Here is a 13,431-nt window from a genome sequence, read left to right as displayed (position 1 = left end):
TATATAAAATTGTAATTTAAGATAATAAGACTTTAATAAGATAAGACTGTCCAACTCTGAATACCTATACTCAAGTATAAGCTGACCTGAATAGAAGCCGGCCAGGACCCTCATTCGAGTATAAGCCGAGGGGAGCTTTTTCAGCCCTAACAAAAGGGCTGAAAAACTAGGCTTATACTCGAGTATATACAATAGTTTCCAGGCAAAGTAAAAGATGTTGGTTTTAAACCTAAAAGCCCTATATGATTTGGACTCCGGTTACCTACAGGATTGCCTTTTCCTGTACAATCTATCCTGAACACTTAGGTTCCCGGCCAGATCCAACAGGTGACCATCACTCAGAGGACCTTTTCATTGGCCACCCCATTGGCTGGCCCACAACTGTGGAATGGCCTGTTGGAAGAGATCCGATGGATAAATGAGCTGTCAGAATTTAAAACACATCTGAAGACCTATCTCTTTTGGTAGGCCTACCCAGTCAGTTTTAATCATACATTTTAAACTTGCATCTTGTATTTCCTTTAATCTTTGTGTTGTGTATATATGTATTTTGTCAAAATACATTTCAATATGTGTTTTTATATGATTTTTATGATGATTAGCATTTTTAGCTCTGTTGTAATCTGCTTCAAACCACGAGGAGAGGCGGGTAAGAAATTGTTGTTGTTGTTGTTGTTGTTATTGTTGTTATTGTTATTATTAATCATTTGCAAGATCATCTATGGTAGAGGCCATTGCAATATCCTGAGACAGCAAATAGGACCAATTAATTAGAGATTCGTGTTGCTATGTGCCCCCAAGTCGACTCTGGCAACCCTATACTAGCATTGTCTTGGCAAGATTTACTTGGAGGTAGTTTGCCATTGCCTTTCTCTTACACTGAGATGGGTGCCTTGCCCAAGGTCCCCTTGTGGATTTCTGTGGCTGAAAAAACATGGGGGTCCTGTGCACCCAGCACCCTAGTCCAATACTCAAAACACTACAGCCTGCTTGTAGACTTGTTCCTGTGGAAATTATGTCCAAGTCAGGCACACACATTCTAAGTCTCAGACCATCTTCATGTATAAAAGTGACTATACTAGGTTTTGCATATCCAGCCCTTCCTACACAAGCAAACAAACTGAAAAAGCTTACTTGGCCTGATTCTTATCAACAACCCTAAAATTTCACCGCAAACTCTAAAATTTCATCTAGTGATAAATATTCCCCTCTGATGGATATGTACCAGTATACATGTATATATTTGATACTATTATATATAGCACACATATATGTACATATATAATTGTATCAAATATATACATGTATACATATATACCAATGCATTTATTAAAAGAAAAGCAAATGCAGATGTCTATTAGCCACATATAAGGAAATATACTAAACATCTGCAGCCAAAATTAATTGAACCGGTTTTCCAAAAAGAGGAAGCTCTCTTTGAGAAGCAAGCAAGGGACCACCACTGGACAGACAGGTCACAACACTGCAGGACAAGATGATGCATCACCCACTCACTGTAGTAGGCCCTAAGTCCTACCCCTAAATTTTAACACTCTCGGTTCCATATACGTTGTAACCTTCTCTATAAGTTGCTAAATTCTGGGTATTCTGCGAGGAAGTTGGATTAAAAGTCTGTGCACTCTTTGCCACCTTCATTCTCTTCGCCTCTGCCCTGGATTTGTAACAGAATTCTATCAAAGCCACCAGCATAGCCAAGCCCAGGCCGCCAACCAGAATGTAGAAGACACCGGCCACGTTGCTGAGACTCAGGGCGCTGGTCTTGTCCTGCGGAAACAGAAGTGCTGATATTAAATCCAAGGAACAAGAGGCTGGGGAAACAAACAAATACTACACTGCAGTATATACAGAGACAGAAGTAGTGACTTCATGGGTATAAACAGGGGGCGGGGGAGACAGCCACTGACAAATGCCATTAAGAGACTTGGTCTGTCCTGCTTTGCAAAACAAACACACATATAAATGAAAAGCAAATTAACAAAAGACATTGAGAAACATTACATGTGCTTAACCAATACTTTAGGATGTAATTAGTCCCTTGGTTACAAATGGCTGTGAAATAGTCTAGCACAATTAACTGTGGCATCAATAAAGCATATCTATTCTCTTGGCTGACATTTAATGGAGGCCTGAGCGTGGGACTTTTAGAGCATCATTAAAAGAACTCAGTGATCTATGGTGGTGATTCCTTTCAGGCTAAATGTGCCCTCATGTATTTATTCAAAAAGCAAAATAAAACACCTGACTAGCTCTCTATCCATTAGTTAAATAACTGGATTTAATGTCACTTTTTAAATCACTTTTTACAACTTAAACAAATGCAGTTCCTGTTACGGCCATGGAATCCACATCTACAGTGGGGACAGGGATAACTCTGGGGACAATAAGTCTATTTCTTGATCTCTTTTCTTTCTGCTTGTGGTGGCTTGTGGCTTTTATGTCATTACAGAGGTGAATCTGTCTAGGTTTTAGTCTGAGCTATTTAAGAGGTGAGTATATCTTGAAAATAAGCTGTAGCATTGAAGAGTTTTTTAAAAGCCAGAGCAGATTCATTATCCCATTGACATGGAAGACACTAGCTTCCATCCCTTCCTACCACACTGTCAAAGGATTTTTAAGTTCTCCAATTTAAGAAAATCATTGCAACATATCAGAAGAAATGACTCTAGTGGACTTGGAAAGTACGAGCTCTGTTATACAGGCAGAAGCCCATTCCTATCCATTAACTGAATTCTCTTCATTGGATCAGTTGGGTAGTCTTGAGATTTTGTGTATGTCTGGACTTCTCTTGGTTTGGAGAGTATAACTGGCATAGCAGTAGTCAATTCTGATGTTATAAATGGACTCAGAACACCATAATTACTTCATATCCCCATTTATGTCCATGGCATTGTCACCACAATTGCAAATGACTTGAAGTTCAGCTTAAAAGCCAATCAACTCTTAGGGTGACGGGGATCTCTCTTCTGAAGGTGAACAGGATGCTACAGGATGATGTGACAAGCTTCCTTTTGCCATCAAGCGTGGTTACAATGAAGATTGTGACAGTTCCTTCTGCTGCTCACAACCTCACCTGATGGCAGGAAACAGCGGGTCACATCATCCAGCATTACCTGTCTTTGTTGCAGCATAGACCTCATAACTCTGAATGACTGGCTTTTAAAGTTGGTTTCAGGGGGTTGGGTGAGGAGTTCAATCATGGTTGCAACATTTTCGATGTATGTTTGATGTTTGAAAATATGAGTTATGGTTTGTCATCATGTTTAAAAATAAGTTTTAATTCAGTACATTCTTCAAACTCCGAGTTCACATTGTCAGTTTATAGTTTATTTTGGCATGTCCTACCTAGATACACTGGTCTGAATTGGATTGCTAGTAGGAACTAATGCAGACCTACTGGGAAAATAAACTGCTGAATGATAAGTCAGCACTTTTATAAATCTCATTGGTTCAATGAGTTGTCTATAACTGATACTAGCAAATTAATTTGAATCAGAATTGCACCCATGACCTTTCAGGGTTTTAAAAAAGGTGTGCAAAATACGTAACACAATTCTTGAGGAGAATGACATTTTATCAGGATTTGACTCTTTATCACACTATTTATATAGCTAATAAAGTCTTTTAGTAAATCTTACCTTAAGCAATCAGCTTATTTTAAAATGGGGTGAGGGGCACGGATACTGCTTTAAAAACTCAAAGATGGCTGGCATTTACCCACCACAAGGACCACTAAATGCAAGATATATATATGTGTGTGTGTGTGTGTGTGTGTGTGTGTATGTGTGCATTCCAAAAACTATGTCAGTAAATAAAAGATTATAAAGCTGGCCTCATCTTGGAGGCATAACATTTTACTGCTAGGGTTCCATATTGGGAGCAAGGAAATAAATACATAAATCAATAGATTTTACGTTCCCTTTAAATATTGTCATGACAGGGGCAGGCAAGGCTATATTTTAAATGGACGAATGTTAAACGTCGGCCTCCTATGGCAGGACTGCCAACTACCCTTGAATGAAAACCAGCTTCTTACTGAAAAGGTGTGTGAGAATAGTGTACCACTACTAAATGGCGAGGGAAAGGTACGTGGCTCATGGCTGTATAATGTGATAAATGGCCACTAAAGATCTCACTGCAGTTTTTATGACTGAACAGCAAGGACATTCTGAAAGTCTTCAAGAAGAGAACAACCAAAAAACCCATAAGTAAATGGCTGCTTCACAATTGGGGCACCTCTACTGCTGTGAATATTGAAGGATGTAAGAACTTTATTTTGGGGTTTGTGCCTTGGATGAAGCTGGTGATGAAGGCCTTTAGTATAAGTGGGAATCATTTCACTCTGTTGCATTTTCCACCCCCCTACAGATTTTAAAAAACCCAAGCCAAGACTTGTATTTATCCCACTGGGGTAAGGAGGAAAGGGATAAGTATCTTCTATACGATGACCGTTCAATAGCCGACTTATTTCCATCCCTAAGTGATCATTAACTCTCCCTCGTGAACACAATAGTAGGTCCCGAACTGCAGCAACTGACCTTACTTCCAGAGTCCTTGGGTCCACATTCACCTTTATCGTACCACCATTTGTTTTTCAGCTTGTCTAAGACGCCTGCCTCACTGAGTTTCAAAACGGCAAGGTTTACAGGAGTTCTTCACGTGGAAAATAACATAAATAACATTATATATGTTATTTTATGTTATTCAAGTAAAACTACATAGAATCGCATTGCAAAGTGACGGAGCAAAGGCCACAGTGGCTGTTATGTCATGTATGGTAGGCCAAGGGTTAGAGACAGACATACAACTGGGACCTGCTCCATCGCTTCAGGTAACGGGCACATACTGCTGGGGAAATTTTTTAACAAATCGTGTGCAATTACTGTCAACCCAGAACTATTGGCTTATATAGTCAACTGACAAATGTTATTTGACGATCCAATAGAAGTCTACCTGTTTGGGAAAAATCATGCCGTTTTGTTGGTTTTTATGTAGAACCAGGGGGACAGCAATCCATGTATCAGTCATCCACAAAATTACCTACCCTGGTGTTGAAGCTATGCATCCATCATACCGTTAGCAGGCAAGCTCCTTTTCATGGATACATTCCCTTTCTGAGAAAATGGGTGGATTTAAACAAATGTACAAGGACTTTTAAAATGCTCACTGCTGTTTTGTGTCCAGCCTGCCAAGACCACATTGCAATGATTCTACATTGAGAACCATTTGTGTGAGTCCAAAAGACTACTAAAAAGAAGAAGGAAGACAGATGGGGGAAAGTGAGGTAGCTAAGTGCAGTGATTATTGGTAGAGTCAATTAATATGTTTTCTTTAAGAATTTCTAGGTCCTTCAGCAGGACTCAACACTCAATGGAAGTTGGCCATAGAGTGATACTAGAGGACCTAAATATTCCTAGAAAGGTGTTATTTTATGTAAAAATAAACAGAGGACCTGGATATTCCTAGAAAGCTGTCCTCTTAAATAAAAATGAGTAGGCTTTTTTATTAATGGTCTTTTCACTTTCATGGGGATCCTATGCCTCTAACTGCAGTGAATGTGGAGGACCTACTATAATTTTCACTGAGCTGAGTAGTGTCTACCTCTGAAGTTCACAGTGTATATGAATAAAGTTGGGCATTCCTATCACTCATTTCACTATCATCAGGGTATTTGTAAAGTGATGCAAAAATTAACTTTTGGTTTAGATGCAACACTATGAGTGCCTTGCAATTGTATTAATCAAACTGCCACTCACCTATGAAGCTCAGTGGCACTGGGCCAGACACACTCTCTCCGATGAACATATTTCACAGGGTTTTTGAGAAGATAAAACTGGGGAAAAGCCCCTTGGTTGTTTGAAGGAAGGACCAAGTAGAAATATAATATGGACAATATAAAGAAAATATCTATAATGGAATTGTCTCATGTGGATTTTTTTAGATGTGGAACAAAAAACTTGGTCCTTAGATTTTGTTCCTGTGGATCATGAAATGAAAAAGGTAGTTTTTAGGGAGAAATCTGTGGTTCATAACTGGGATGTCATCCCTGGAAAACAACTACCCCCAAATTTATTTTAGAGCACTGATTCTTAAACTGTGTGCCCCAACCCCAAATGGGCCCCCCTTGCTTGATGTTGGGGTCACAGACACAATAGCAACAATAAAAAGCTTCTGAATGGCACCTAGATTGTTGCATGAACCTGTTTGCAAGAACATGCAGTGTTTATAGTGTATATAGATATGCTTCTACTGTACTTTATAAAAAAGAAAATCAGCCTGTTCTGCAAATCTCAAAAATGCGGATTTATTATAAGTAAATGTTTAATTTTTATACCTATTTTATAGGTATAGGGTTGCGTAAAAGTTTTTTTAGGTGAAAAGGAATAAAATTGGCAGTTAGAAAGGGGCCACATGTGGAAAAAAATGTAAGATGTCCTGTTTTATAGTAACCATCATGCTAAACTGGCTTTCAAACCAGTTAGAATTCCCTCTAAGGGGAATTCATCTAAACAGGGTTTAACTAGGGCCTCTCATAATCATCAGGTGGTCTTTGCGAGTTGTCTTCTCAAAAGAATTGTGTAAACAGACTAAGAGTTGTTACTACACTCCCCAACAGTTTTGGTTAAGAAAGTATATCTGGCAGGTTCCTCAACATTAGAGTTTGCTCTTTGTATACCCATATATGCATTTGATATTTTAAAAAGTAACTTTTAAAAGAGATTTGTGAGACTGCAAGTATGACAAGAGAAGCTATAACTTAGATTCCTATATTGCACAGAAGGATGCAAATATTTTTGCTTCGACAGTAATTGCATACATATGAACATAGGGGTCTTTTTTTGGCCCCAGTGGTTCACAATGCCTAGGAGACGGTCAAGGGTTTCACGGCAGGAAGGAAAGGACCCCAGCAGATGCACCAATTACTCAACATACTGTTTACCCGCTTTGGTGACATTGAGGCTGACCTTGGAGTCACCTCCCCCGCTGCCACATTCTCCTTTGTCGTACCACCATTTGTTTTTCAATTTGTCCAAGAGGCCTTGTTCATTCAGTTTTAAAACTGCGAGGTTAACAGCATTTCTTGAAACGATAAAACATATTTTGTAAGAAACTGCACAGCTGTTAAAGATGTTAAAAGGAATGGGGACTTAAAAAGCTCTTTTTTATCCACATACTAAATAAACCTCTCATTTGCATATCACAACATCCCTACCAGAAGGAGGAAGCATTCAAGCTTTCAAATTTGGGGAGCAAAAAGGATTTTCTGGCATCTTTATGGCTTATCATTTAAGTAAGGATAATACAATTTTGTAATTGTGCCTCCCCCCTCCCCAGACTCCTCCAGCAATGTGATTACATATTTGCAATAAAGGATCCTCAGATATCAGTTTAAACATCTTCTCCTTCAATTTATAACATAAACAATAAAAAATGAGCTCCAACTCAATTTTATTAGCAGCCAGACGATTGTTCACGGTACAAAGTAAAAGTTTTCCATTTTCCTTCCCTTGAGTAGAGTACTTCGACACAAGGGAAACAGAAATGGAAAACTCTTTATTTTGATGCTATTTTACTAGCTTTGAAATCTGAAGGAAATGCATGAATTCAGTAGAGAGATAACTAGCAAAAAAGATAAGCGCGTGCACACACACACACAAGACTACTCTACAACTATGTACAACATAGACATATGAAGCAAGATTCAGCCATACAAAAACACCTTTGCACCATATTGATTCAAAGAGGGAAAATACATGGATTTTTACAGTACTCTATTTCACATGGACCATGCTCAGAGTTTTAGGTTACACAGATGTGAATTCTTTGGCATTACAAAAAACCCTTTACTAAATTACTAAAACAGATTGTTCCACCAAAGTTATGAGCCAATCCTTCATGTCTCACATCTATGGGGTCATCAAGATGTGCCAGGGCCCTCAAATCATTTATGCTTCAGCACAGATGTGTCTGTCCTCATGTATGTGTAAGACTGATGTAGCATCATAAAAGGTGTGGTTCTGATCCCTATCGTGTCCCTGGAACCTGGGTCTCGGGAACACTTTTTGAAAACATTTTTAATGGAACTTTTATTTTAGAAACATAAATAATAGAAAGGGGAAAAATAAGAAGCTGCACAGTGACTGTTGAACCATTTTGGGCACATCTACACTGACCACTTACCACAAAGTACATCAGAATCAGCACCATGGCAGCCAAGCTACGCACAGAACTAATCCATGGTAATGCAAGGCCACATTAATGCAGGTTCCTCTGAATTCTGCCTCAGAATTCAGAACAACCAATGAATTTGGGCCCATGTAAACAGTTGGGCCAGTTCCTAGGCATGCCATGTTTGCTGGGCTTCCATGGCCCAGGAACAAGAAATGGCACTTACTATCCCCTCTTGTACTCCTTGTCATGGCAGCCAATGAGTGCAGCATGGATCCTGACTGTTACTCACCACCTGCAGTGATGTTGGTCACAGAGATTAGGGGAAGGAAGGGGTAGAGGATGGGGTGATTCCTCCTCCCTGCCTCCATTTTCTCACTGCCCCCCTCCCCCCACTGGTCAACATCACTGTAGGTGACAAGTGATTGGCAGGACCCATGTGTATCCAGAGACCACCAGGTCAAGAAGAACAGCAGAGAATAGTATATGTGGTCTTTTAGTGTAAGCAAGCTGAATTCTTCCTTTCCTCTGCAGTGACCAAGAAGAGGTAGTTGTGTAATCCATCCTGGGGCTGATTCCATATTCTTCATGCTATATTGGCCCTGGGATAAAGGGTCAGTCTAGATCTGCTTATTTTTTGGTGCTTTTCAGAGTCTAGTTGATATTGGCAATACTTTTTCAACCAGATGAAAAAGAATCCAACTTGCTAATAAACATATTGATCATAAAACATGGGTGCCATTTCCTTTTGCATGACAGAGTTATATAGGCATCGATTCTTCTTCTTTTGTCATCTATGTATTTTGGATTTCAGCCTTCCCAGTCAGTATGGCCATTGGTTAGGGATTTTTGAAGGTGAAGAATCTGCAAGAATCCCCAAACATCTGCAAAATTAAACAGGGAGAAGCACTGATATAGGCATAATGGCCAATATTTCACAGAAGAAAATCGGGAATAGTTTCCTTTGCTGCTGAGTGGCTTGATTTGTCAGATAAAATGGTCTGGACTATTTGGAAACAGCATGCAGTGACTACAGATTGAACAATAATGTGGTGATTGGTGTCTGCTGTTTAGAAAGACTCTGTAAAACTGCTGATGCCAACTCTTCCAATACTGGCCTTCATCCAACATTATTCACCCTTATTGGTATTCTTATGGATGACAAATTTGTTTCTCTCCCCATGAGGATTAATAAATAAAAAATTACAAAACCTAAAATGATATCAATGGAGAATTTTTCTTTTTCTCTTAGCATCCCCACCCCCAGACTAGCAGTTTGTTTACACTAAAAAAACAAAACCTGGGCTCACATCAGGTGGAAGGCTGTCTTCATGACCACAGCTACATCCTGTGAATATCTTACTTGTTTTGGTTTTAACTGAATTTGCCCTACTTCGGGCAAAACCAGGTGCTGCTACTCCTTGATAGTCACTATTTTCAATCTCACTACCCCCCTCCCTTGATGGGATCTGATCCCCAGCCCATGATGATTTGGGATAGACATGGTGTCATCTCCTGAGGCAATTAATTTCTTCTTATACATCATTTTGTGCATGTCATATTTAAACAGCGATAGTCCTATGTCATTCTAATTTTTTTCAGCACCTTCTAAAATGTACCAATTTCTCTCTCTTCTTCCCATATTCTATCTTTGCCTTCAACCTACTGTCAATTGATTCAGCAAGACAGAGAGGAAAAGAAAGCCAGAACTTTGCCTTTTCCAGTAAACTCAGACAAATACAAACTACTGCAACCTACCACATACATCTTGGTTTTCATCTGTATAATGTCAGAGTTTTCTTACGTTCCATATCATAGTATGTATCATTCTTGGCAATAGGAAACATCTTTATGGATTTTCCATTTTGAGAAAATAAGAACTTTAGCTCTTTTGTTTTTGGTCTTTTGTGTGAATTTTTGGTGTGATCTACTCAGATCTTTGCCAACTAATTCCTGAGTTTTGAATACTATCTCTAAGCAGAGTTGACCTGAACTTAATTTTCATGGTTATTAAATTTGTATTAGATAGTGAATGAAGATAATGTAATTACTTTTCTGCCCCTGGACCTCCAAAGACAGGAATATAGGCTGGGGTGTTAGTGATAACGGCCTGCTCTTTGTGGATAAAGCCTCTGAGGCTACAGTTCTTGGGCAATTTGACAAATGTAATTTTATACAAGTGCTCTAATTATGGTTTGTGATCAAGCAGGAGAGGAGAGAGAGAACGACTGAGTTGAAATTGTTCATTCTCCTCCTGTGTTCCAGGAAGCAATTGCTTTTGAACTAGAGATATTTATTATGGATTTTAATTAAGCATGTGGAAGACAATAGTTCTGTTTCTTGTGATTGTCTCAACCTCTCTGCTCCCCTCCAATAAAGTCTGAAGCAGTGTTCAAGGAGGTTAAAAGATTTCAATGTCTTTGTTTCTATCCTACCGGAAGTCAAATTCTGTTCTGTGCATAAGTGTCTCTATTTTTGTCTTTTCTGGTAAAAACATCAGCAGTCTTCATTTTGATTCTAACCTTGGGGGAGGACCTCACCCATTGCTTATCTTGTTACAATATTTCTTTCGTGTAAGGTGCCATGGATGTAATGCAGTGAATAAAATATTGGACTAGATCTACCCAATAGGCCCAGGTTTAAATCCCAGCTCAACTGTGAGATTAACCAGGCCAGTCACTATTGTCCAGTCTAATCTATTTTATAGGTTTTGTTTTTTTAAGAAGATGGAGGGAAGGTGATTAACTCCACTATACTACTTTAAGATCCTTGGAGGGAAAGTAATATTTAAGTAAGGATGAGAAGAAATGTATTGTGTCATTCAGTTGAGCACACATTGGCTCTTCTAAATTTCAAAGCTCTTTCTTCAAATATATACATACAGTTATATACATACAGTAGAGTCTCACTTATCCAACATTCTGGATTATCCAACACAGTCTGCCTCCCACCCAGATCCACAGTTGTTTCTCTAGGCAGCAAGGACTGAACTTTTTATGCATTTAATTTCAGACAATGTTGTTACTTTAAGTTCATTTTATGCAATTCTATCTTTACTTGAAGTCAATTTGTTAGTAGCCAATGTTTTTGTAGTCAATGTTTTCAATACATTGCAATGTTTTGGTGCTAAATTTGTAAATATAGTAATTATTACATAACATTACCATGTATTGAACTGCTTTTTCTGTCGATTTGTTGTAAAACACGAAGTTTTGGTGCTTAATTTATAAAATCATAATGTAATTTGACGTTTAATAGGCTTTTCCTTGATCCCACCTTATTATCCAACATTTTCGCTCATCCAATGTTCTGCCAGCCCGCTTATGTTGGATAAGTGAGACTCTACTGTATAATAATATCCATTTTTGTGATGGGTCCACCCATACCCATTCATTAAGGCATTGCACAAGTTAGCCCAAATCCAGTCTCTCCGTTGTAACTATTTGATCCATGTTTTATCAGCATTTCATTTTTTCTTTTAAATTGCTCTTTTGCTATTTGTTTTATTCACAAATATATATTGTTATGTTATGTTATGTTATGTTATGTTTTTCTTATTGTTACTTTTTATTCCACATTTCATTTAGATTTGGTATATGGAACAGCTGATTTTAGTGACTCATATTGAAATAAACAGAGGGAGATGGAATAAAGATGTTTGGGTACTGTTCCATTTTGCGGGCCTAAAAGGGGTCCTAGACAGAGAAGGATATTCCATTTTATGGGGGGGGGGGAGTTGAAGGAGGAAAACCATTTCCCCCGGTTTGGCTGGTTATTTCCCCTCCCCACTTCCCATATCATAAAGGAGGTTTGTTTTGACAATGGGGACATGGGTGGGGGAATGACAGGAAAACAGGTAGAAATGTTTTAACTTTTTCAACCCCACCGCCCACCCCCATAAAATGGACTTTCTTTCTCTCTCTAGTGCCTCCGGTGGCCTTTGCCCCGATAATACAAACGTACCAATGTTTTTAATAAATATGCACCTTACTTCTCAGTTTAATTATTGTATATTTTAATCATTAGATTTAATAGTAAAGTATACAAATCCTCATTCTTAACATTCATAACATACTATTTTTCAGTGAGGCTGGGTTTATTGAATTATTTAGTGAAGGATGTATACCCTATGCAGAAACATGAACACAATCTAGGTGGCTACCAATAAAAACAAAGCAAAATAATCCTCCATGAAATAATATACTATTAAATAACAGGCTTAACAGCAGAACAGCATATAAGATTATTCTCAAGTAATAATATTTGTACTTAAGAAAGGGAAACAAATTGTTTAAAAAACAACCAAAACTCCTTGGAGAAGAATAGGGTTTGGATCTCCTGAGTAACCATCTGTAGAAGTTTTTTTAAACAAAAAATAATAAAATGCTTGTGTTTAATATATGGGAGATGAATAGTTTATTAGTAAGATGAATATATGGATCTGCTATTTATGTAACATAAAACAATGGGCCAGAATCATGGTCACATTCAGGATGCCAAATGATAATTATTATAAGGCAGGGTGGGCAACTAGGGGAGACTAGGGGGCAATACTGGAAACCTTGGTGGGTCATATCCATTCCTATATATTTTTAAATGCCCTCTAAGAAATATAGGAACATGTTTTGGAACCATAAGGAGTGTTTTAAGAGATTTTCTTTTTTTTTGCAAAACTCTTCAAAATTTTATTTTGACTTTTTGGAGGTCATACTGGGCTCAAAACATGATGGAAATTTCCCCACATCATTAATTGATCATTTTTTGGGCATATAGACAGAAATGTGTGAATCATGTAATTTATGAATGTGGAAAGTATGTTAGTTTTAGAGAGAAATACATGGCTATGGGTCCATCCACACAGTACCTTTGTCCCAGGAGCTCCTGGTTCAAAATGGTAGGTGGCCAAATGACATCCCTTGAAAACACCAGAGGAATCATTACAAAGCACTAAAAATGCAAGATTTTCAGTTGCGGGAATATCCCGGTTCTGGCCAAAAAATGTGGATATTCAATCTCTGTAGGGATGTTGAATGTAGGGATGTTTAATGTTGGTTTGTTCCTGGGTTATACATGTTGTTTCCTGATTGGGTGTATCCTAAAAATATGGCAACAGTTGACTAGAGGGCAAAAACTTATCCTGGCAAGAGAAATGTCATCCTCCACACATTTAATAACGTTTCTGACACACAAAGGTTTTGCTATGTAATCAACTTTCCCATGTTTTTATGATAAAAGCAATAAGGA

At 38.3% G+C, this 13,431-nt stretch overlaps 1 protein-coding gene across 11 annotated transcripts in view; it reads right to left on the bottom strand.

Annotated features, from left to right (window-relative positions):
- gria4 (glutamate ionotropic receptor AMPA type subunit 4) overlaps positions 1–13,431 on the bottom strand; it is a 328,810-nt gene that overhangs the window by 5,985 nt on the left and 309,394 nt on the right. For 2 of the 11 annotated variants that reach the window (XM_062974579.1, XM_062974580.1), the window contains exons 14-15: positions 6,959–7,098; positions 1,651–1,785 (exon numbers count right to left, since the gene is read on the bottom strand). In XM_062974579.1, coding sequence (XP_062830649.1) covers positions 1,651–1,785; positions 6,959–7,098 — 275 coding nt within the window. Of the gene's footprint in view, positions 1–1,515; positions 1,786–4,556; positions 4,672–6,958; positions 7,099–13,431 lie in introns of those variants that run through there. The other 9 variants (XR_010004062.1, XR_010004061.1, XR_010004060.1 and 6 more) reach the window with 9 other exon arrangements.

This window comes from Anolis carolinensis, chromosome 3, assembly GCF_035594765.1.
Source record: "Anolis carolinensis isolate JA03-04 chromosome 3, rAnoCar3.1.pri, whole genome shotgun sequence".
Lineage (NCBI taxonomy): Eukaryota > Metazoa > Chordata > Lepidosauria > Squamata > Dactyloidae > Anolis > Anolis carolinensis.
This window is presented reverse-complemented; position numbering and strand designations above follow the sequence as displayed.